The 27,221-nt window shown below is 39.4% G+C and overlaps 1 protein-coding gene across 1 annotated transcript in view; it reads left to right on the forward strand.

Annotated features, from left to right (window-relative positions):
• Positions 1 to 27,221, forward strand: part of CEP128 (centrosomal protein 128) — a 2,208,485-nt gene that overhangs the window by 730,651 nt on the left and 1,450,613 nt on the right. Inside the window, exon 13 of the mRNA XM_044074035.1 lies at positions 4,462 to 4,622. Within this exon, the coding sequence (XP_043929970.1) occupies positions 4,462 to 4,622 (161 nt within the window). The remainder of the gene's footprint in view (positions 1 to 4,461; positions 4,623 to 27,221) is intronic.

Genomic DNA, 27,221 nt, shown 5'->3' on the forward strand with positions numbered 1-27,221 from the left:
CCTCGCCTGCCTCCTCTTATAGAGTTCTGGTGGCATGATATGCTGTCCTGGGTTTCCTTGTTAGGAATACACTTTGGACATGGCTTCTGGCTTGAGTTAGGGTGTTTTCATCTGTAAGCCTGCAAACCCGATCTTGAAAGAGAGGGTGGCATTGCGGGTAGAATAGTACCTTGAGAGATTTTTTGGCTGATGTGAGATGTATATCTGCGGGATTGGTTTCGAGGATCGGAACCGTACCCACCAGTCAAGAATAGATGAAGATTGACAACACATATGGAATGTTATGGTAAGTCATAACTTCTCTTTTTTTCTGAAAATATTGGATTGAAATCTACTTAATAATTTATTATTAATGATCGCAGCATCTAAGAAATTGTTGACCTCTGTGCCTATTTTAGTATTAAATGCAAGGAAATCAACTGAAGTTTTAATGTATTTGAAGAAAAAAACATATTTGCATGCAGTACTAACCCATAACAAAATATATCATCCAGATATCTAAAAATAATGGTATCTTGTCTCAGTAAGGACATCCAAAAATGTGCCTAAATTTCTACCACTACATAGTAATATTGGCAATTACTAGGACCGATGATGCTCCTATGGCTACACCTTTAGTTTGGTGCTAACAATCTCCCTCAAAAATTACTAAATTAGATCTAAGGATAATGTCCATACATTTACCTATAATTTTTAAATCATCATTGAACAATTCTTTATATGTAGCCAGGGCTTCATAAAACCAACTCATACCAATATTGTAAGGAGTAACTAAGAACAAGTCCTTCACATCAATAGTGACCCTAATCTAATTATATTTGTATTCAGGAATAGCTAACTTCCTCAAAAAAGCCCAAGAATCTTTCTCTGTATGAGGCTTGTCATCCATGAAATATTTTAACTTAAAATCTGCAAACTTGGTTAAAGGCTCTGTTTTTGAACCAACAGAAGAGACAGTAGGTTTGAGTGGTGGGTTCATAATATCCTTATGCATTTTCAGAATACCAGAAATACGTGAAATTATCAGATGTTAAATCAAAAAATTCTTCAGATAATTCAAACTCAAGTTTTAAATCATTTAAAAAATGATCATTCCTATTAAAAAGCAATATTAATTTCATTCTTTGAAATTGGCATCAAATTTGTATTATTTAATAATGTTAACATCTTTGCAGAATAATCATACATATTCATTAAACCACACTCCCTCCCTTATCTGGTTTCATAATCTTAACTGTTTTATCACATGCTAAAGAATTTAATAACTTTTTTCCCGCCTTAGTTAAAAAACTCATTACTTTCATCTAGTTAAAATGTCTCTTATCTCCTCTTCACACAACTGTTCATATATTAAAATAGGAGGTATGAGTGGGATTAACAGTACTGCATCTTTTAAGTGTCTTACTTGTAGTCAGAAAAGTCTGTTCTTCTCGATTAACATTATCAGAAAGTGTACATTCAAAGTTCATTTTCCTAGTGTGCATTTTAAACTCTGTGATATCATCAACCACTTGTGGCTTGCCTGAGAGAATGAAGTTATGACCCTTTAAAAACAAACCCACAAAAGTCTTGTCAGTTGGGATGCAGCTAGAATTATAAATCTTTAGTCCTTGTATATCAAGCACAATACCTGAAAACCCATTAATCATTAGTATCTCCTGCCGCTGTTCCACTCATGTTCGTTCCACCCTTGAAATACTCTGTTTTTTGAAGGGCTGTTCAGTACGTTATAATCTGGTTCTCTGTAATATGATCTGTTGCTGTTGCAGTGATGTTTGGACACTCGTTGAATTGAACAATGTAGGCAATGCTGATCTAAAAAAACTTCCCCTTCACATCATATCCTTCTTCCACCAAAACTTTTGACCCCTTCTGAATCCCTTCGTCTTGGGTTGAAACCATAGAAACTGGCTGTTTATTGTGACTACCTTTAGGAAATGGTATTCTGACTTCCATTCATAATCATTCGTAATCTGTTGAAGTTTCTTCATTTTTCTGTTCAAAACAATTTCATTCTTGTTGTCAGTCCTTGAAAAAACATGGTAAAATTCAATATTTCATTTTGGAAATACCACATCAGTTTTAATATCTGCCTGCAGCTCCTCAGTAACTGCAGTACTGTTAGATATGTTCCTCCCATTATCCCTTACAAGGATTTGCATCAGCTTAGTACTGATTTTATCAAACATTTCCAGTAATTCTGCTTGAAGCAGTGCACTTGGAACTAAACCATTAGGATATTTCCACATCCCAAGACCTTTCCTCACCTGACGTGCTTCTGTGCATTGCTGCAGAAACATATTGTCATTTTGCAAACTTTTGTTTATTGAGAGTTTCTGAAAATGACTAATTTTGTCTTTTAATGTTTCATGAATGCTATTTTGCTATGTCAAAAGTCAGGAATTTTGTCATTCCATTCACGCAACAATAGTTTGGCAGAACTAACATGAATGCCATTATTGTCAAAAGCCTATTCAGTTATTGGTATTAACACTTTTAGTGTTAACTGAGGTATTTTGTTACTGTTATTGACAATGCATCCATGGGTCACCACATCTGCATAACTAGTTCCCAGACCCACAGTTGCAGACTCCAACAAAGAAATATCCGCATTTTTGGATGTAAGTGTGGATAAAATATTTGTTAATAAACTGGGTAAACATTTGGATAAGCAAAGTCATTTCTCTGGCTCTCACTAAAGATGGAACTCAGATGTATTTCCTTTATCAACACCTTGACTAGCATAAGTTTTTCCTAAGAAGACTTCTCCATGTCAAACTTTAAAACAACACCAAATCAAAAAATGAAGTCCGAAGAAGTAAACTAAAAAAAAACTTAACAGCACAGAGAAAAAACACAGGAAAATAAATGTAAAAAACTTAAAAACTTCAGTATGGTTGACACTTCAATTTTTCAAAGGAAACTTCATCAAAGCAAACATGCATTAAGAACCAGCATTTAATTAGCATATTACAACTAACACTTGACCCATCTGAGTCATGTGACATATCTACGTCTAATAAAAAAATGTAGATAATTTGTCTGTTTTTAATTCACTTCCACTGGTTTAGTACAGAAAGTGGGTAATTAACCTGTTTTTGTTTGTTTTTAAGGGAAGAAAAAACTAAAATCTGTTTTGGAGACAGAACATTATGTTTAATAAGGGGAGGATAAGTAAATGTGGTAGATGTTCCCAATGCCATTTTGTTTTAGATGGGGTTAATGCGATGCTCCCTTCCTATCCTTGTGCTATAGTCTGTTCAGTGAAATATAATTATGGCTCTACAGGATATGTTTACCTTGCAGTATGTCTTACCTGTATGGTATATTATGTAGGTAAGACTGAACATACATTAAGGACTAGAATCTATGAGCATGTCTATGCTATTAAGAAGGGGGGGGGCACTACAAATGCTTTATTTAAGCATTCCCAAATATGTAATTCTTTTAAGAAATGTGTGTTTTTGTATCAGAAAAAGCTGTAAATCCTGAGAAAGGGACTAACTGGAAGCTTAAGATGGAGGCTAGGGAATACTTTTGGCAGATACTACTGAATGTGACTAAGTACTCGGGGTTAAATGAACATGTTTCTATAAGCAACATTTTAACAATCAAAGCTGCTACATTATAAAATGTATTTATGTAATTAACTTGGTTTTTAATATATTTGTGGTACCTCAGTGTGCTTGACGATTTAGTAAATGTTAGAGTTATAATATATTCAGTACATTGTTTATTATTAGAAGTGTCACGTGACTCAGATGGGTGATTTGATAGTTGTAATATGCTATTTAAATGCAGGTTCTCAATGTGTGTTTATTCTAATGAAGCTTCCTTTGAGAAATGCAAGTGCTCTACCTTAATTACACAGTTTTAACTTTTTTATATGCATTTTCCAATGGCTTATCTGCATGCTGTTTAGTTTTCTTGTTTGGACTTCATTTTTTAAAACTCCATACTCACCAGAAGACTAAATGTACACTAACTGTAGTATGATGAAACATGGCTGCTGTTCTTACTGTTCTTATTGAAGTGCCTGGATAGCCCTCATGGTTGCTCTTGATTCATTCTCAGTTTTATGGAAGTGTTTATTCACAGAGCAGACCTTGATATTTATGTAGGTTATGACTTTTTAACAAAATAAGTTGAGGCTTTTTCATATGTCAACATTTTAAATGTGCACAAAATAAACTGGATTACTAATAGGAAGCCCAGACAGAGACCTGGTAAAGACCTTGATAAATAAAGAAGAAACTAGACTGGCCAACAGATATATGATCACTTACTGGGTTAACCAGAGGATTTAATAAAACAGATAAACGTGATTTTGAAGAAGACTTTTTGAACCATTAATTGATTGCTATGTTTTGTGCTTCACCTGATCCAGCAGTGCCCATTGAACTGTAGAGTAAGTTCTGTTCCTCATTCTGTTTCCTTGTTTCACTGTGTTCATTATTTTAGCTTCAGAGCGGGCTGAACTTGAAAAACAAGACTTGGAGAAACAGATCCTTGAGCTGAAGGCACAGATGAGATGTAGTGCTGCACTGTCTGAAGTAGAGGAGCTGAGGCGAACCATTGAACAAAAGGATCGTGAGAAAGCACAGCTCGCTACTCACATAGAGGTAAGTTTCATCTTTTAATCCATAAAGGACTCATTTCACTAAACTTAAGTTTAGATTACTAAAACAATCAGATTTAGGTAGCTATTTAACTGCTAATTTTTAGTTCTGAAGTGTGAACAAATTGTTGAGTGATTGGATTTTAGTCTGAACTTGATGCATATTTATGAATACTTCACTTTCATGCTTCATTCTATTTTCTGCACACAATTTTCACTGTATCTTCTTTAGAAAGTATTGTAATACTCAGATTAAATTCAAAGCTTTGAAACTTTGCTGCAGTAGGTAGTGCAAAGGACCACTTCCTTATGTGGTTTAGATTATTTGTTAGCATCACTGTGGCTAAAGGATATTGATTATACACAGTAAATTCCGAGAAAATGTAGACTGCAGTTATTGGGGTGTTGTTGATGTTCACCAGTGGACCACAGAAGGTGAAATGGCTGTGTCATCAGGGAATGTAATTTTTCTGTAATCTGTCTAGGGTTCAGATATTCTTTTCTGTACTTGAAATGTGACTATTTGATGATTAAAGAGGTGTCAGTTTTAAGATCAGGAGAAGACTGGAGTGCTCAGCACAATATCTGAAATTGCGTGTACCAGCAGTAATTGTATTGGGATTCAGTAAAAGATGCATCTGCTTTAAGAGTTAAAACATATTTTTGCTTTATTATGGAACCACTTTAACTCCCTGTCTGGATCATTTTTTTTCACTTTGAGGTTCCACCCTAAAGGACATATTGGAGAACCAGAAGCAAGTACAGAAATGGAGATTGGGGCATATGTTCAGTAAACAAGAGACCAAGGATTGGCCAAGACTGACATAAAAAGCAGCTTACCAGAACAGGAAAACTGAAGCATAAACTCCCTGAAACAATGGGAGTGGCAGTTCAAAACAACATGGTGCAAACATATTATTTGTTTTAAAGTTGTGTACATACTAATTCCCTTCATGAAGCAGTAAGCAGTTGGTATCCATATTAATTCCCTTCATGAAGCAGTTGGTCCTGAAGCCATTGATGTGCTTGTTAACTCCCTTAGGTTCATAGGCGGGTACTGGGCTTATGGCCCTAGAGCCTTTACAAGCCTAACCCATAGGATTGCCCTAGCATCGCACTGCCCGACGATAGTTTCCAGTGTCTCGATCGAGCAGAGACACTGAAGTGATCCCTGGGGTGAATTTTCTATTTCCCATCCACTTGTCAAGATTTCTCTTGAAGAGGGTGATGAGGGCTAGTGAAGTGCTCTGCTTGACATGTATTGGAAGTCTATTCCAGAGCATAGGCAGTCTCTAGGTTAAGAACCTGTCTCTCCAGCATGTTCTGTTGATTGAGGTAATAAGGTTGAGGTCTCTGGAGCGTGTGGTGCGGAGGGATTGAGATTTCTTTAGATGTAGCATATCTAACAGGGTTGGGTCAGACATGGCTTTGTAAGTCAAGCAGAGATCGGCTCTAAGTAGCCGATATGAGACAGAATAACTGGAGTTTTTTTAGTCTGTCCATATAGGACGTGTGTTTAAGGCCCAGTATCCTCTTTGTGAGGTACTTTTGTGGTCTCCCCAGCTGTTGCAGGTGTCTGGTGAGGTACATGCCAAATGGGGCATTGTACTCAATGATTGGTCTTATGAGGGAGGAGTCGAGAGAGACAATGACCTCTTTCTTCCTGGATGTGAAAGCCTTAGTAATGAGAATTGCCACATAGCCACTGTGGTCAGATAGTCCTGATATGTTTTGGACAAAGGAGTGGTTGCTATCAACCTGTGTTCCCAGATCTCTTATGACGCCTTCAGTGTTCAGCAGACTGCCATCGATGTGGTAATTCATGGGAAATGAGTTTTTTCCAAAGGGGATGATGATGCATTTTTTGGCATTGAGTTTAAGACCATGGTTTTGGCACCACTCATTTGTCTCGGTGAGGCCTTTTTGTAGGATGTCTGCATCACATGGGGAGTTAATAATGGCTCCCAGCTTGCAATCATCTGTGAACTTGGTCAGCCAGAAACCTTTGGCGTTGTCCTGGACTTCAGAGAAGTAGATGCCAAACAGGAGGGGACCCAGGACCGATCCCTGTGGGACTCTATGACTGGTCAGCAGTCTGACTTGGAGTCTGCTGCTTTAACACTGTGGGTTCTATCTGTGAGCCAGTTTGCCACCCACCTAGTGATATAGGGGTTGATGCCTAGATTAGTAAGTCTATCTATGATTCCTGAGTGGGGAATGGTATTTAAGGCTTTGGCCAGATCAAGGTAGGCTGTATGAACTACCTTGCCCTCATCCACAGCTCTGGTGACTGATTCGAAGAAGTCAACCAGGTTGAGCAGACATGATCTATCCTTCACAAAGCCAAATTGCGTGGGATTCAGAGGCTGGCGATTCCCTATATCCTTATTTATTAGGTCCATGGTGATGCGTTCTGTAGCCTTACATATTAGACTTGTCAGGCTAATGGGGCAATAGTTCCCAGGGTCTGTTGTCGCTCCCCTTTTATGGAGAGGGATGACTGTAGCAGTGCGCCATTTGGCAGGGACAAAGCCTTAGGGGAGGCTGTGATTGAACAGGGTACATAGGTGTGGTGTCAGTTCATTTGTTAGTTCATGTAGAATACAGCCAAGGATATTGTTGGGTCCCATGGAAGCTGTATTCTTGGCCTTGGACAGTGCAGTTTTAACCTGCACAGCAGTAATACAGGGTGCCTGGGATTCTATTGGTATTGTGATTCCTTGGGGGGGGGGGGGTGAAGTTGGCACTGAATATGTCGACCAGTATATTGGCAATATCTGTTGGCTCAGTACAAGAGGCATCGTTGTGCAGTAGCTCAGAGCAAACCTGGGTATTGCCATGGAGACTCTTGACATAACCATAGAAGGCCTTGTGATTATCTGTAGTATCTGCTCCAATCTTGTTTTCGTATCCAGCTTCTGTTGTAGAGTTTGTGTATGACAGAGGACCACCAGATTGGCCTCATTTTTTTTGGAGGAGAGCATCTTGGCTCTGTTGAATATGGCCAGTTCCATGCATTTGTGTATGTGTACATGTTCGTACAGTGCATTGGTGTATGATTTGGCAGTCATGCACCCATTCACCATCTGTATGGATGTCATGAAGTTTGTCACTTCTGTTTTAGGAGTCCAAAGTTAGCTTTGAAGAAGTTTTTCACGGTGGTTACCTTTGCAAGGGGATTGGATGGAATGTGGATATCTATGGTGATTAGTTTGTGGTCAGATCTAACCAGGGAGGAGTTTGGCTATTGGTGCGGAGCAACGGTCGTCCATGTTAGCGATAACCAGGTCAAAGATGTTGCTTCCTCTAGTGGGGGTAAGAATGAACTGGTCCAGGGCACTGGAATTAATGAATTCCAGGAAACGTTGGGCATGTGTATTGGTACATGAGTAATTGTCCCAGCCAATGGAGGGGTAGTTGAAGTTGCCCAGTATGAGGGTGTTGGGTTGGACCCTAATATTTTCCAGGGTGCTTAGGAACATGGAGTGGGAGTCTTGGGACATGGTTGGGGGCCTATAGCAGGCTATGACCTGAATCGCTGTCTTACCCAGTGTTAGCTGCACCTGGAGTATCTCTGCTGTGTTATGTTGGGTTACCAGTCTGGAGGTATGTATATCCTTCATGAATATGGAGATACCACCGCCTTGGAGCTTCATCCGAATTTTGCACCGAAAGGTGTGAAATGAATTATTGCCTGGTAGCGCAGGGGTGCTTTCTGCTGCCTTGAACCAGGTCTCTGTTACTGCGCAAATGTCAATGTTCTCCATTTTAAGGAGTGCTTCGAGCGAGTGCATCTTGAGATTTAGACTTCTAGCACTGAGCAGCATGAGCCTCAGATTGCATTTATGTATAGCAGTTACAGTGGTAATTTGGTTCTTGGAACACCGCCTAAAAAAGGCACTATAGGGGTGGCAAGAGCCTTGGCCAGTATATGGAATCCCAGGGGTGACAGATGTAGGCCATCACTGCCAAAGCATATAGGTCTGTCAGTCATGTCATCCCAGGCAGACAAATACTGGATCCCCTTAGAATGACACCAGAAACTTAGCTAATTGTTGAAGCCAATCATTTTCTGCTCATACTGTACTTCATGAAATAGTTGTTACTGTTGATCATGTGATCTTTTTAGGATAGAGGAAGAAATAGAAATAGGAATAGTTGGTAGAGTGACCTTGTCCACTCACTCCTCTTTATCTGATGCTTCTGAGGGTTTGAAAGAGATTCCGTCCTTTCTCATACACTTATTTCTTGTTGCTCAAACAGTGAAGACTTTATCTGCTTGCAGCACTTATTTTGTGCTGAATATTTTTTTATTTATGTTTAACTTGTGTATTGAGACGTTCTAGAATATTTTAAACAAGAAGCTGAAGCCTTTGCGTTAGAATATTGCAGGGCATTTTTAGGTATATTCTACCATTTATTCGCATTTCTCGGTACTAATTAATTAATTTTTATTACTGGTCTAATTCATGTCACTGTCACAGTAAGCTAGAGCCGATCCCAGTATGTAAGGGGAATAAGGCAGGAAGTCAGTCCTAGATGGAATGCCATCCATTAATAGACATGTGCGCATGTGGATGTGTATATATATATATATAGAGAGAGAGAGAAAGTTGGATGATGTGGGGATAGTGAATCAGGAAGTGAAACAGATTAGCAAGGAGGAAGTAAGGGCAGCTATGAAGAGGATGAAGAATGGAAAGGCTGTTGGCCCAGATGACATACCAATGGAAGCATGGAGGTGCTTAGGAGAAATGGCAGTGGAATTTCTAACTAGATTGTTTAATTAAATTTTGGAAAGTCAGAGGATGCCTGAGGAGTGGAGAAAAAGTGTTTTGGTACCTATCTTTAAGAATAAGGGTGATGTGCAGAGCTGCAGTAACTACAGAGGGATAAAACTGATCAGTCACAGCTTGAAGTTATGGGAAAGAGTAGTAGAAGCTAGGTTAAGAAGGGAGGTGATGATTAGTGATCAGCAGTATAGTTTCATGCCAGGAAAGCACTACAGATGCAATGTTTGCTCTAAGAGTGTTATTGGAGAAATACAGAGAAGGTCAGGAGGAGTTGCATTGTGTCTTTGTAGACTTGGAGAAAGCACATGACAGGGTGCCTAGAGAAGAGTTGTGGTATTGTATGAGGAAGTCGGGAGTGGCAGAGAAGTATGTAAGAATGATACAGGATATGTACGAGGGTAGTGCGACAGTGGTGAGGACTGCAGTGGGAGTGACAGATCCGTTTAAGGTGGAGGTGGGATTACATCAAGGATTAGCTCTGAGTCCTTTCTTATTTGCAGTGGTGATGGACAGGTTGACAGATGAGATCAGACAGGAGGCCCCGTGGACTATGATGTTTGCAGATGACATTGTGATCTGTAGTGAGAGTAGGAATCAGGTTGAGGAGACTCTGGAGAGGTGGAGATATGCTCTAGAGAGCAGAGGAATGAAGGTTAGCAGGGCTGAGACAGAATATATGTATGTAAATGAGAGGGAGGGTAGAGGAATGGTGAGGATGCAGGGAGTAGAGTTGGTAAAGGTGGACGAGTTTAAGTACTTGGGATCAACAGTTCAGAGTAATGGTGAATGTGGAAGAGAGGTGAAGAAGAGAGTACAGGCAGGGTGGAATGGGTGGAGAAGAGCGTCAGGAGTGATTTGTGACAGACGGGTACCAGTAAGAGTGAAAGGGAAGGTCTACAAGAGGGTAGTGAGACCAGCTATGTTATATGGGTTGGAGACAGTGGCATTGACAAAAAGGCAGGAGTCAGAGTTGGATGTGGCAGAGTTAAAGATGTTAAGATTTGCACTCGGTGTGACTAGGATGGATAGGGTTAGGAATCAGTATATTAGAGGGTCAGCTCATGTTGGACAGTTTGGAGACAAAGCAAGAGAGACGAGATTGCGTTAGTTTGGACATGTGCTGAGGAGGGATGATGGGTATATTAGGAAAAAGATGCTAAGGATGGAGCTGCCAGGTAAGAGGAAAAGAGGAAGGCCTAAGATAAGGTTTATGGACATGGTGAGAGAGGACATGCAGACGGTTGGTGTGACAGAGCAAGATGCAGAGGATAGGAAGAAATGGAAAGAGATGATCCGCTGTGGCGACCCCTAACGGGAAAAGCCGAAAGAGGATGATGATATATATATATATATATATGTGTGTGTGTGAATGTATATATATATATATATATATATATATATATATATATATATATATAAATAGACACACACACACACACACACACACACACACACACACACATATATATATATATATATATATATATATATATATATATATATATATATATATATGTGTATATGTATATATATATATATACTTAGAAGCAGATTGAAAACTTGCCAGTCCACCTGCTGAATATTTTTGATGATGTGAGGAAAAAAAAAACAGTTACCATTGCACAAACCCCACCTAAACACAAGGAAAATGTGTAAAATCCATACAAAGGCATCTTAGCAAGGAAATGAATCAGAACCTAAAGCCTTAGCATAGCATTGATAACCATTGTGCTGAATTTTAATTACCTTTTTTAATTTCTGTTTTTTGAATGTGTCTCATTCACTATGTCATGCTTTCTGCCACAGCTCAAATCAGACTAGCCCACTATATCTCACTGTGTTTCTCTATGATTTAATTTGCATTGAGTAGTAAAATGTAACTGGGTCCCTGTGGTCTAGTCTACCTGCATGCTCATAACTATCTAAGTAAATAAATAAAAATAATTTGCCATCGACAAGAGGTAACAGAATGTTCTTACTCCTGAGTGTTGGTAATTTCATAGATTGGTTGGATTTGCATACCTTCAGCTGCTGGTGATTTCAGATTTGCTATCATTGCAGTAGCCTATAGTGCCAGGGAGTTCATTTCATTTTTGTTTTTTTGATAGATCTGTTAAGCATGACTTCTTGACAACTGGATACTGCAAAGGTGTAGACTGCCACAGGTGAATTTGGACTCAGCAGTTAACACTGACCTGCTACAACCGGATGCAGTGGAGATATGGCACTGCATCATGACATGGTTTTGGTAGACCTTATTACAAGGTGTTTCTTTTATGGAATATAAAAAGCTCATCATTTATTGGTTAAATGAATCACAGGATATTATTGATGGATAAGGGCATGCTCAGGGAAGGGGAAGGCAGGTGATCTGCTGGAGTTAATGCCTCAAAACATCACCAGATGCAGTAGTTCTCTGGCTACCCAAACTACGCTAGTTATCCTAAAAGACAGTAGATGTCTGCCTGTAACTTTGTAAACTATTTATTGTTGGAATGTGAACTTGGCTGTCTATACTGTAATTTATCTATGTACAACAAAAATTCATGCCTTGTGCTTATCTTGAGGCATCAATCAGCATTGAAGCCTGTAGTCTAATAAGCCCTTATTTTATCTAGATCTCCTCTCTCGGAATCTGTATTCATAAAGGGTTTGAACATTACTAAAATATTTTGAAACAACATATTTTCAACAAAACTGCACAAACAACATTTTTTTAGGCTTATACTATAAACAAATCTGAATGTCCAACTGGTTATGTCCATAATCCACAAATTCCTCTCTAGATCTGGCTTCGAGATCCAGGATTTTTGCTAGTATTTCCTGAATATCATTTTTGTTGGTATTTGATTCCTTTTGAATGTTTTCTATTTGAATGTCGTGATCCATAATTTTAGATTCTATTTTGTCCAGTCTTGTAAGTATTTTATCTGTAGATGAGCCAGTTGCATTAATTTGAATTGATAAGTTTTGTATAGCTTCCTGAATGGGTTGCAAAGCCACTTTCAAGTCTTCTAGGTTAGAGTTTTCTGTCTTGTTTTTATTTGAGTTTGCATTTTTACTAGATTCCACAGCTTTGCTAATTCTGACTCTTTTGGATGTTGTATCCTTTTCAGGTGAATTTATTGTAGTAAATTTTGATTTAGTAGTCTGGCTTTCCATAGATTCCTGATCATTAGGCATTTTGTTTGATCAGTCTTACTGTATTTGGTAGAAAATCTTCTGTATTGTAATTCAGGATTACCTTGGCCTAGCAGTTGTCAGCACTGAGCTCACATGTGGCAGAGACCCTCACAGCAATCTGCAGAAATCCTGTCTTTTTACCGAGGGTCGGATTTATTTCTTACTCAAGTTCGTACCGTAAGTTGCTCATATGCCTATACCATATATTTGGTGATATAGAGAATTTTATCTCACTTGTATTTATGTAAAATATTAAGGTAAGGTGCTCTACTGGGTTTCAGCACTCCCTACAAGACGGCAGCCATCTTGCTGTCCTGCATTCAGCTTTTCAATGGAAGCTACATTGCCAGTGTACTGCAGTTTACCTCTAAGACTTCTCATAGAGATAACACATTTCAGGCAAATCTCAGCAGCTCTTGCAACAAACAAACAAATCTCTGGCTATAATAAAAATCAACAAACTGTAAACCACATAACTTTCCATGATTCATTGGTTCAACACTTTACTTTTACACTTTTTACCGCTGCTGCTGCTAGGATGATGATGTACTTGTCATGAGAATCTCCAGCTTCATGACTTTCTGAGAATGTGTCACATGCCACACAATGCAAGTTTTGAAAGGTTATTTCTGTGGACCTTTTTGCACCTTTACTGATTGATTTAAGATGTTTGAAGGCCAGTTATCTTTTACAGTATTCAAGAGCACAGATAAGCAATTGCAAAACAGAGTACAAAAACTAGACTGGTGTAGCAATTTGGGTCCTGCAGTTGTTCATTGGTTACAAAAACTAGACTGTCTAGTTTATGGCTGTTTTTTTTTTTCTTAAACCAAAGCTGCACTCGTTTTATTTTGGCTTAACATACATTAGCACTGGTCATGCATGCTGTCTGTTATTTCTTGACTAACTGTAAATGTCTTTCCAGCACTGGCAGTCTTCCAACCACATAGTCTTCGGTCCTGTGACGCATAGATTAATGGGGACTTTGGTCCTGAGATGCATAGATTAATGGGGACTACTATACATTTTATTCCACAGTATAGCTTAAGTTCTGATCTTTAACTATTTACTAGGAGAGCTACTTTAGTGGTGACTCTAAAATGAAACATCACAAAGCATGTTGATCTGATAAATAAACTGGGTTTACCTTTAAACTGAGAATGACTATATACATTTCATAGGTTCATAGGTGTGTACTAGGCTAATGGCACTGGAGTCTTTACAAGCCTAGCTCAAAAAAATTGCCCAGGCACTATGATGGCCAATGTTAGTTCACAGTGCCCCTATCCAGTGGGGCAACTGGAGTGATCCCTGGGGTGAACTTTCGGTTAACCATCCACTCGTCGAGATTTCTCTTGATGAGGGCCAGCGAGGTGCTCTGCTCGACATGAATGGGAAGCTTATTCCAGAGTATGGGGCAGTCTTTGGAAGATGAATCTGACCCTCCAGCATGTTCTGTTAGTTGTGGTAATGAAGATTGTGATCTCTGGAGTGTGTGGCGCTGGGGTATTGAGATTTCTTTAGGTGTAACATTTCAAGTAGGGCTGGGTTGGACATGGCTTTGTAAGTCAAGCAGAGATCACCTCTAAGTAGACGATAAGGCACTGAGAACGTTTCTTGAGTCTGTCCATGTAGGACATGTGTTTAAGGCCTAGAATCCTTTTTGTGAGGTACTTTTGTTGCCTCTCCAGCTGTTGTAGGTGTCTGGTCAGGTACATGCCAAACAGGGCATTATATTCGATGATTTTTCTAATGAGGGATGATGACCTCTTTCTTCCTAAATGCGAAATCTTTCGTTATAAGATGTGCCACATAGAAGGACTTTCTGACCACTGTGGCAGTGTGGTGGTCGAAGGTGAGGTTGCTGTTGACCTGGGTGCTCAAATCTCTTATGAACCCTTCAGTGTTCAGTGGGCTCCCATCAACGTGGTAATTCATGGGAACTGAGTTTTTTCCAAAGGGGATGATGACGCATTTTTTGGCGTTAAGCTTTAGGCCATGGTTCCCACACCAGTCATTGGTCTCAGAGAGGCCGTTTTGTAGGATGTCTGCATCACTTGGGGACTCCTAGCTTGCAGTCATCAGCGAACTTGGTCAGCCAGAGTCCTTCTGTGTTGGCCTGGACTTTTGAGAATTAGATGCCAAACAGAAGAGGGTCCAGGACCAAGCTCTGTAGGACTCCACTCATGATTGGTTGAGTCTAACTTGGAATCCGCAACTTTCACTCTGTGGGTCCTGTCTGTGAGCCAATTTACAACCCACCTAGTGATGTAAGGAGTGATGCCTAGTTTGGTGAGTTTATCAATGATACTTGAGTGGGGAATGGTATCAGAGGCCTTGGCCAGGTCAAGGTAGGCTGTATGCACTGCCTTACCCTCATCCACAGTCTTGGTGACTGCCTCGAAGAAGTCAGCCAGGTTCAGCAGGCAGGATCTCCCTTGACAAAGCCAAACTCTGTGAGGTCAAGAGTTTGGAGGTTGCCTATATCTTTGTTAAGCAGGTCCATGATGATGCACTCCATAGCTTTGCATACCAGACTCGTCAGGCTAATGGGCTGATAGTTCCCATGGTCTTTAGTTGCTCCCCCTTTGTGGAGCAGGATGACTGTAGCAGTGCACCATTCGTTAAGGGTATAGCCTGAGGTAAGGCTGTGATTTAACAGAGCACACAGATGTGGTGCTGGTTCGTTTTGTAGCTCATGTAGGATGCAGCTAGGGATATTATCAGGTCTCATGGACGCTGTATTCTTGGCTTTGGACAATGCAGCTTTTACCTGTGCCACAGAAATGGTGGGTACCCGGTTTTCTTCTGGTATTGTGATAGGGCCCTTGGGGGGGTAAAGTTGGTACTGAATCTGTTGGCCAGTATGTTGGCTATATCTGTTGGCTCAGTATAGGAGGTGCCATTGTACAATAACTCAAAGAAAATCTGGGTATTGCCTTGGAGGTTTTTGATATAGCTATAGAAGGCTTTGTGGTTGTTTTTGGTGTCAGCTGCAATTCTGCCTTCATAGCTGGCTTTAAAGGATTTGATAAGGGATCTCAGCTTTTTGTTGAGACTGATGAGAGAGATTTTTCCAGTCTTGTGACTTCATTTTTTTCTGCAACAGTTTATTCCTTCTGTTGTAGAGTTTATTGATGGCTGGGGAACGCCAGATTGGCTTCCTTTTTTTTGGAGGAGAGCATCTTATTTCTATTTGGTATGGCAAGGTCCATACATTTGTGTATGTGCTCGTACAGTGCATTGGTGTATGATTCGGCAGTCATACAGCTATTTTCCATTGGCATGGGTGCCAAGAAGTTAGCCACCTCTGTTTTTAGGAGCCCAAAGTCAACTTTAGAGAAGTTTTTCAGGGTGGTCACCTTAGCGGGGGTTGTAGGTGAGATGGAGATTTCCATGGTGATCAGTTTGTGGTCGGATTTAACCTGGGAGGAATTGACTATAGGTGTGAGCAGTGGTCTCCCATGTTGGTGATAACCAGGTCAAGGATGTTGGTTCCTCTAGTGGGGTCAGAATAAGCTGGTCCAGGGCATTGGAATTGATAAAGTCTAGAAAGCGTTGGGCCTGTACATTGGTACTTGAATAGTTTTCCCAGTTGATGGAAGGGTAGTTGAAGTCACCCAGTATGAGAGTATTGGGTTGAACCTTGATAGATTCCAGGGTGCTTAAAGACTTTGAGTGAGAGTCTAGGGACATGTTTGGGGTTCTGTAGTAGGCTATGACATGTTTCGCTGTCTTACCCAGTGTTCGTTGTACCTGAAGTATTTCAGATGCATTATGCTGGGCTACCAGTCTAGAGGTGTGTGTATCCTTTAAGAATATGGAGACACCACTGCCTTTGGAGCTTCCAGACATATTCTGGGGCCGAAAGGTGTGGAATGAGTTGTAACCTGGGAGTGCAGGGGTGCTTTGTACCTCTTTAAACCAAATCCAGTTGATGACATTTCTTACATGTGGTTGAGGCAGTAACCAGAAGAATCCCAAGTCCTTACCAAGAAATGGCAGAATCCAGTAGCTAAAATTACTGATTCTTCATCGAGTTGTATGTAAACCCCATCCCCAGCTTAGGCTCTTTGGGTGACTACTCACTGGGTTTCTGATAGAATCTTTAAATTCCTCCAGAAACTTTGATTCATTCTAGTGGATATAAATAGCAGTTTGGTTTTCCCTCCATTACATTTTCATAGGAACTGGGATCTACAGAAGTCTGGGACACCACTTATTTAGATCTGATGCAAATAATTGCACTTCATTTGATACTGCTAGCAGTATATCATTGAAAAATATTTATTTTTCCTTCATTTCATTGTAGCTCATGTCTCTTTCACCTACTCTTAATTTATTTTAGTGTAATTTGCTTTCTATAGGGATAAGTAAAGAAGACTATTTCAAACACATTTCATTCTAGTCCTGTTTTTGCACTGGCTGGTGATGAGCTTATTTCTTGAAGCACAGTCCAAAGCTTACTGAAATCTAGGTGGGTTACACCTCCTTCCTCCTTGATCTTTTCCTCAGGTTATACACATGGAGAAAAGTTTAGATTCTTTTATTATCAGTATTGGAGTTAAGTTGGCTGCTTTGCAGTTAAGCTTCTGCATGATACCAGTTTATGACATGAGACTTTTTGTCACCTGTGTGGAGTCTGACATACTTGCTGCAACATCCGCAGTGGTGCAGCGGTAGCGTTGTTGCCTCACAGCAAGAGGTTCTCTCATTTGATTCTCGGCTGGAGTGCGGGGAGTGCCTTCTGTGTGGAGTCTGCATGTCCTCCCCGCGGTTGGGTCGGCGTTTGAAAGACATGTGTAAATGGGCATGCCTTTGTTGAAGGTTGAAAGTCAAGCTGGCACCTCGGCGTTCATGAAAATCTACTGCCAATCATTAGCGGACTGGAGTTCTGATGTGGCAACCCCTAACCGGGAAAATCCGAAAGACAACAACATTAAACATACTTGCTAGAAACATAATGTGCACATATTTTGGCATCAGTGACTTTCCCATATGTATTTTCCATACCTTCTCACTGCCCTCTTGTGTAAGGGCTTGTACCCAGCTGTCCAAATGTACTGCCCTTCATATACTCACATTCTACCATTGTTTTTTATTACTCAGTAAATCTGGATTGAAACTGCTAATTTAGGATGCCTACATTTCTTCATTCCTTTCTAGATGCTTTGTTACTGTCTTCAGAAACCTTTTAGTCACTTATTTGGTCTGTGTTTTAGCTATATATCTGAAAAGATATGAACGGAAATTTTTGGAAAACATATTTTGCTACCTTGCTTGTATACGAAAATGTTTTTTGATTTGAATGAGTCTTTCAGAGGATGGCGATTTTTGTTTTGTTTGAAAATGTATTAGATCGCAGTACAAACTGATGTTCTTTTCAGTAAATCCTGCCACTTTTATAGCAAGGGATGTTCATCGTGTTACTCTGATTAGGGTAATCAAATCTTTAGCCATCTTAAGCATCTGTTTCTTAGGCATGGGGCCTTGAACTGGTGACTGATGTACAGTCTTTTTTTGGTTTTAATGGAGTTTTAAGCTCAGCATAAGATTTAATGGTGAGTGTAGTCGGTCTGTAGACACCTTCTGCCACCGAAGGTGTTTCTACTGCACCGGGATCTCCTTCTGCTCCGGTGTTGGAAGGGCCTAATGAAGATGGCTGCAACGGCCTAGTACACTCCGCTTGAGAATCCAAAGCTGTCTGGGGTTCCAATTCTGCGGTCGTCAGGGGCTGCGTAGGTGCCTCACTGAAAACAAGAGAACCAGCGACAGGCCCAGCAGAGGCCTCAGAGTCTGGCTTGTTCCTAGGCTGTCTGTCCTTATCCTTGCGTTTTTTATGCATGCCGGTCGTCGGCTGCGTCGATGGCATGATATAATTAAATTTCCTACCAAAGTAATGTTGTGCGAAGTCAAAACGGCGTTTGATAGTTCGTTTATTAAACCTAGCACAAAACCGACAACCTGTGACGTTGTGGTCTGGGCCTAGGCAAGGAATACAATAAGAATGGAAGTCCTTATGAGGTATTTGCTTCCCACAAGAAATGCAATTGTTAACTTTTTCTGACATCGTACTGAGGCAAGAAAAGGTTCCCCAACGGGGTACTTAGCTTTATTGAAAACTTCGGACTGAAATTCGATTCGAAAATCTCAGGTGTCGACCGAACGGCACTTGCAAACTGCTTCTGCTTCAGGCACCGCGCGGCAAGAAAAACTGAAGAAAATGGCATTGGATGCCTCTTATATACCCCTGGCGCACTGACGTCAGGGAAGAAGTGACAGCAGCCGACGTCGGACCAAGACTTTGGACCTCAGGCCGACTGCGGGACTGCCTGACGGCAGGATAACCTCAAGTGTGATGACTGCAGCAGGGGGAACACTCGAACATCTCCATTTATGGTAGGTACAAAACTGTACTTTAACTCCCCTGCTTTGAAAAGGATAGATGTGTTTGCAGTTAATGTCCATTTTCTTTGTAGGTTTTACCAGTCATATTTTAACTTTTCATTACAAATCAGGTGTGATAAAACATAATGATTTAAAGCTGTCTATAAAGCAGACTAGTAAAATTGCAGCCATTTGTGAATATTCTATAAACATTTCTGCAGGAAATATTTTTCTGGTTTTCAAAGGGTATTTTCATTTGTGACAAATTGGTTGAAAAATTAACTTTACAGTTACTTGTTGGTAGTTCTTTTTAAAGCAGCATTTGTAGGGTCATTTGTTTTGTAGAGCAGGCAATTAAGTAATGCAGTATGATGCAAAATACATGTAATATTTTGCATGTTTTTGAGCACTTTAGTGTGCATTTTGTTAATTGTTGAAGCTAAACAAAAAGATTATTTGCAGAAGAGCTTAATACTTGCACGTCTTATTCCACATGCACAGGGGGTATGTTCAGTATTGCAGTACGTTTACTCAGCTCACTCGCATGCAGGCTGCGAATCTGTCAAGCATATTCATGAAGCAACATTGTCTATGAATGGTCTGTCAATCATAGCATCATTAGAGCTTACAACAGTTACTAAATGCAGAACTGGGCCAGATGTGTTACACAGAAGGTGTATAAATAAATAGTAAGTAGTTGCTATCTGTAGACTGATCACTAGTGTTAGGAGTACAGATCTCCCTTTAGCTACGCAAGGACAAATCAGTGGTAATTGGTTCCAATTACTGTAATACTGGCTATATGGTCACTAGTCAGATGTTCTTCACCCTTGGGGGTTGTTTATTTTCTGGGCTTGATTGTGTACCTGGTCCAAGAAAATACTGCTTCCCTGTAACTGGCATGTCTTCAGAGGAGATGAAACAAAAAAGTGTCAAACAGATAACTGAATGTTCCCAATATAAAGACTTTCTAAAAGGTCAGACTTTCACCACTCCATTAATCAGCCATTCCTCTGTAGATTTTCAAACTTAATTTTCCACACTTTTCAATATGTCTTCTATTCATCATGACTCCTCTGTCCACAGCATGTGTCACCAATGTTCACAACCACATTGAACTTCAACTCAGTCAAACCCAAAGATATTGACCCACCCTCACAAGTTCCCCACAAGTGTAAATGGCCTTCCATCTTCATTCATCATATTATGCAAAGAACATGCTTTACAGCCACTCCATTATGTCTGCAACCTTTGCCTCAACAAAAGTATAGTTGAATGGAAATAAGTCACTAAACTTGCCAAAACAGAATGTGTAAAAGACTTTAATGTTGCTTCTTTTCTATTAATTCCGGGCAAAATTTTTGAAAAATCCAGTCTTTACTCAACTCACTGAATGTTATAAGGAACGCAATATACTGTCATCACTTCAGCATGTTTTCTAGTTAGGACAGAGCATAATGACAGTCCTTTACACCCTAACCAATAACATTCTGCAAAAGATGGCTAAAGGCCTCTTACAAGGATCACATTTCATAGAACTTACTAAAGGCTTTGTCATCTTAGGTAACAACCATTTGATAAACTGTCTGTTTACAGGTGTAATAAACCCTCCCTTGGTTCAAAGAATTCCTTAGTAACAAACATATTAAAATTCAAATCTCCCAACCCCTATTTCTCGTTTCTTTATTTGTCAACTAGCGTCTGTCTCACCTCTGTCAAGCCCCTGCCATCTTATATATAGACGATATGGTCATATACAGGACAGTCCTTCCCCTTCCACTATCACAAAACTGATAAAAGGTGATCTGTCCCATCTTGCACATTATTAGACATTCAGAAAACTTATTATCAGTTTTTTGGAACCAGACAGAAGCTGGCAATTATTCCCCAATAGTGGTGGATACTGTGAATCTATTGAAATTACTTTGCACTTTAAATACCTAAGGATATGGTTAGGTCAGTCCCTCAACCTCCAATACCATATAAATTCAACCGAGTCTAAAATCAACCATTTACTATTTTGAGTCAAAAAGATTTTACACTTCCTATTCCTAGAGGGTAGACTGGCTGTAGGAATGAGTGTACTACTTGCCCAACTTGAGTACGACTTACTAGGTGTGGCTAATGCTTCCAAGAAAAACCTAACATCATTTCCAACAGCAGCTAATAACATCTTCAGATTTACCATCTTGCCCACAGAGAACATTACTGATATGCTCTAAACAAGGCAAAATGGTTACTGATAAAGCCACTACAGGCTTCACTAACCTACAGAACTCTGAACAGAAAGTTTCCCTTTCTTTGCAGGCAGACTGACAAAGTGGACCACTACCTACAACTTGAAATCCTAATCATCCTCCACCTCCCACATTACATAACTCTTGTAACAAGCATCCCACTACAGACTGTATTTATTTGTAGTGAGCCAAAAGAGTTGGAAGTCCTTACTCATAAATTTGAAAGATTCCATCTGTAATGCTATTCAGACAAGATCTTTGTATGCTATTGCATCACATTACTACAATAATCACAGCCTTACACGACTGAACCCCAGATAAATCAAACTCCCCTTTTCCTCTTCATAGAACTTATTTCAGCTAATTTATTATTTATTTATTTGCATTTGTTTGCCGAAGTAGTCCACTGGGCCATAATGAACCCATTTTCAGTGGAAGCATGGGGAGAAAAGCTCCATGAATAGAAGTGCATAAGGTATATACATAGAGTAATTACAATGCAATGGGTACAATTCAATAGTATGTACAGCAACGGTAACATATTTAACAAATGGATATATTACAGGAATAATAATAAATTGACAAAAATAGATGTTTCTGATTGTATCAACAGTAAGGCTTACACCTGATATTAATACATAGTAAATGTTAAACATTAATGCTAGTAAATGTTAAACATTAATGCTAGTAATCAGTCATAAATGTTAGGATTTGAAAGGAAGAGACAAGGCGCAGGTACAATTCCAGATAAAAGATAAGTAGTCACTTAGAGAGGTTTTGAAAGTGGCAGTATTTTGAGTAGTCCTGATAGTGGTAGAGTATTGCATGTTTTAGCTACTGGCCAGGAGTATAGAAGCTGGGCAGCTGGCAGATTAGGTTTATGTACTTATCAAAAGGTGCTGATTCTCAAATCTGAATTGTCTACTTGGAGGATAGAAACTGAGAACTGGGCTAAGAGCAGGGCCGTCATGGTTTAAAAATAATTATTTGTGCATTTGTTAGTTGCAGGTAGGAGAGGTAGTGAGAAAGTTCAAGCCAGTTCAGAGCATGAAGAGCAGTACAGTGATGGCTGTAGTGTTTAGCATTAGTAACACATTTGGCAATTTTGTTATAACAAGTCTCAAGTTTAGCTCTTAGGGAGGATTGAAGATTAGTAAGTAGTAATTAATTCTCACTAACCCCTCTTTTCCAATAGCAACAGTAACATACCCCTAACCAAACACTTCCCTTCCCTTCCTAAAAAAAACAGTTAATCCTGCCTTAAAAATCCTACCTGGCAAGGTTAAAAACTATACTTCTTTTGTTTGTTTAAAACAAAATGCAATAAAAAAATACCTAGCGCACTGGGTCTACAGCATGGTAGTCTTCCTCCTTAGCCCTATAAGGTAAGACTGCACTACTAGGATAATTGGATTATAACTAAATTACAATAAAAACAGCCTATATGTTTAGCTAAAGCATGGTGAATCCACCCGCCCCCAGTAATGCTAAACTTATAACAACTTTGCCACACCCCTCCTGTCTGAGCCAATCAGCATTATCTTAGTCATACATAGGACCCTAACTGTAACACTACCTACCTCTCAATTTTTTCCCAAAACTGGCTAAGAGCCCTCCAACCCCAGTATCCAGCAGCCATTACTTAAATAACTTTAAAATGTTTCCACAAACCCCAACCTTACTTTCCAGAACAAAGCCCTCCTACTGTCCAATACCCCTACTGATAATTATCTATCTTCTCACAGCATATGAACACCAGGACCTCCTAGGCTCTCACTACCCAAAGTCCCAAACCAGCACCCCAAATCCATCAAATAGCTTAAAAGCCCTACTACTCCCCCTCTCACCTAACCCCATCAATATAAAAATTCAGCATCCAATTAGAGTCAAATATATTAACCCCAAAACAAGACACTATCAAAAACTAATATTTAAATTCCAAAAAACTCATAATCAGACTACAATTGAACCTCTTAATTGATGGGGACATGCACCCTAACCCTAACCATGGCCCAAGCTCCCCGATGCTAAAAACCCTATAAATAGTACCTCTACTTGCCTGAAAAGCTTAAATAAACCTCCTAACTCACTCCTGATCTGCTACCTCAATATAAGAAGCTTAAATAATAAAATTCATTTTATGCACGCCCTCTTGGCCATACACTCCCCTGATATACTTTGCCTTACTGAAACATGGCTCAAATCCACTACTACTGACAATTAAGTCATACCCCCAGGATGTAATATACTAAGACTAGACTGCATGTCTAGAAAGGGAGAAGTTGCAGTACTGTATAAATCCACACTAGATGTTACCATATCAAGTCTGCCACAAGCTCCTGAAACAAATAATGCAGAAATACTTATTACTAAAATGCAAAGTAACAAACATAAATCTATAAAGATTATTTGCATGTATATTCCTCCAGGTAATAACACAGATACCCTAGAAGACATCCTCAAGTGACTATCCATAAACTGCCCACAAGATGCCATTGTTCCTGGGGACTTTAATATCAACTGGAACACCTGTTCCTCAGACCCCCCCCCCCCCTACCACCCACATAAATTTGTATAACTTTACTCAGGTCATATCTTCCCCCACAACAAAGAAAGTATTCTAGACTGGATTCTCCTAAACAACAACCCCTACATGTATAAAACAGGCACCCAACCTGAGGATATTAGTGATCACTACCTCACCTACATAATCAGGCAAAAAAATTACATCACTCAGCAACCTACCTTCAAAACTATAAGGAGCAAAAAAAACTTTAACCAAACTAAATTCCAAAGCAAGCTCAAGTCATGTGATTGGACTCACCTAAAATGCCCCCCACTAGATGAAGCAGTTGCTTACTTTAACTCTAAGAGTCTTGCTATCCTTGACAATCACACTCCTAACCAAATAGTCAGAACCAATAAGAAAGTAGCACCATGGCTGTCAAAATATATCAGACAACAAGTCATATAATAGAATAAAGCCTGAGCCTTGTGGAGAACCACCAAATCCCCAAAAGATCAACTAGTATACAAACAACTAAGGAGCGATACAAAGAAGTCCATTACGCTAGACAAAAATAAATATTATTGTCACCTACAACAGAAGCACCAAAATCGCCCACAGAAATTTTGGACTACTTTAAATAACCTCCTCCACCCAGGACATTCCACTACCCCTACCCCCTTGACTGCCCTCCAAAAGCCTCCAGAAAATGTGGCTAACATCTTTAACACCTTCTTTACAGAAACAGTACAATCCCTTGCCAACACCGTAACCCCCGATAGCCCAAGTACTATCAACCCCACACCCAAAACACATCAGTACCAGCATCACTTATCAGGTCACTGATCAAGAAACTAAAAACCACCACACTATCAGCAGACCTCCTCCCAGCAGAGTATCTTCAAAAAACTGCAGATGAATTAGCATACCCCATTTTAACAGTAATCAATAGAACTATTCACAAAGCCTATATCCCTTCCATATGGAAGAGCTCCCATATTATTTCTCTTCATAAAGGGGGCAACTCCACTGAATTATTAAACTATAGACCTATAGCCATCCTGTCACTCTTGGCAAAAATCATGGAAAAATGTATCCATAAACAATTCCTACCTTATCTCAGTCTGAACAATCTTCTAGCCTCTTCCCAGCATGGTTGTAGACCAGTACCATAGTACAACCTCAGCCCTCCTATCATTCTCTAATACAGTAAATCAAAACCATAACAACAACAAGCTTGCCTCTGTCCCTTTCTTAGACCTATCCAAGCCGTTCGACATGGTAAACCACCAGCTACTAATAAGTACACTACAACCACTCTCACTAGATAGCCAAGCAATTCTCTGGTTCTAGTCTTATCTAGGTGACAGACAACAAGCTGTATTATGGAAGAGGAATCTATCCACCCTATTACCAATTACCCTTGGAGTCCCTCAGGGGACTATATTAGGTCCGTTCCTATTCTTCATCTTCATTAACGATTTGAATACAGTCTTCCCAAAAGCAACCTGTATTCAGTATGCAGATGACTTGACCATAATTTGCTCTGCTTCCTCCCCAACAAATCCACAGAATTTATCCCAAAGCACCTTTAATAAAGTAGAAAACTGGCTCACTCACTGACATCTTCTATTAAACCCAAATAAAACAAAGCTGTTACTCTTCACCCCCACTAGTAAGGTTCCTTTGCCATTACTTACCATAAAATCCAACAATGGAGCCATAATTTCTCCGGAACCTACTGCCAAGCTAGTAGGTGTGCTAATTGGCAACAGTCTCAAGTTCAATGCTCACATCGACCGTTCTATGAAGACAGTAAATAAGAAACTCGGCTTTTTGTATAAGATTAAACAACTCCTTACCCCAGCTGCTAAGACCATGATTGCCCGAACACATTTACTTTCAACCCTGCTATATGCCTCTCCTATTTTTACAAATCTAAGTAAATCTGACTTAAATAAACTCACTAGCTGCTATAATAATATTGCCCGATTTACCACATGTTCCCCATTTAGACAACACCATTGCCTTAACTTTCAAGCTCTAGGCTGGCTAGAACTACTCTGTCAAATTCAGTATAATCATATAATTGTGGCACACAAAGGTCTCTATCAAAATACATCAGAAAATACACCCACACTCAAAAATATCATCATCCCGTACAGTAGCCTAAAAACTCTCTGCTTCTCCTTTAGAATGCTAATGCAAACTGTTAAATCCTACAACTTAGCTGGTGATTCCCTATTTATCAACTCTCTAGGAAAATCTGGAACTTACTTCCTGCTGAACTCACTGCAGTCTCCTCTTTAACTCAATTTAAAACATCTTTTAAAAAACACTTAAAAATACACTGCCTATGCCCCTGTACAAACCCTGACTAGCCCTTTCTCCATTCACTATGGATCTCTAACAAACCTGGATTCATGTTGAAACTAACTTTACCATAACTCTGATACTTCAGCTGTTTCAGTTGACAGTCTAGTGATTGTACTGCTGTCCTGTAGGAGAACTTACATGGCTATCTACTGTCATAATTACTGTGTTTGCGCATGAAAACCTATAATTCTTAAATCTGCCATATTTACTGGCATATCTGGAATAGTTTTTTGTAAGTGTTCTTGCACAAAGTATATAATTGTCATAATATGTAACTGTATTGTACAAAAGTATATAATTATCAAAGCTACTCTGTCTGTATGTATGTATCTATGAAGCTTTTCTCCCCGGGCCTCTGCTGAAAATGGACAAAAATCCAGTCAGACTATCCCAGTTAACAAATGTAAAATAATAAATAAAACCTAAGTAAACAAACACCTATCTTCAGTTCCTTTCCTCAAACTGCTTCCTGCTAATTACAATTCATTCATTCAACTTCGCTTAAAATGTTCTGTCACCTCCCTTCTTTCTGTAGAACGCAAAGAAAAAACTATTTATATATATATATATATATATATATATATATATATATGTGTGTGTATATTTACTTGTCTCTCCATCATAGATATATAATATATGGGTCTACGTCACATATCTGAAATACCACATAACCGAAGACTAGATGACCAAGATGAGAATGCTGAAACTTCAAATAAATGAACGTCCACATAGCCGAAACATTTCAAAGTGTAAGTAACCACTGTGCCAAAAATTCACAGAGAACACACCGCACCATCTACAACCTATGCAGGTTGGTGGCTACATCCCCCACGCCGCCCAACTAAATATACCATCTCCGGAATTGCACTACAGTCTCCCCTTGTTGGCCCAGTGGTTACTTAACCTGTGAAACTTTTCAGATATGGGGACATTTCTTTATTTGAAGTTTTGGTGTTCCGTGTTCTCTTCTTGGTCATCTGGTCTTTGGTCATGTGGTATTTCAGGTATATGAAGTAGGCCCATATTATATATATATATATATATAAGTATATATATTATATATATATATATATATATATATATATATATATATTTTTATATATCTGTATATATGTATATAT

This window comes from Protopterus annectens, chromosome 6.part0 (assembly GCF_019279795.1).
Source record: "Protopterus annectens isolate FY-2018-M chromosome 6.part0, PAN1.0, whole genome shotgun sequence".
NCBI lineage: Eukaryota > Metazoa > Chordata > Ceratodontiformes > Protopteridae > Protopterus > Protopterus annectens.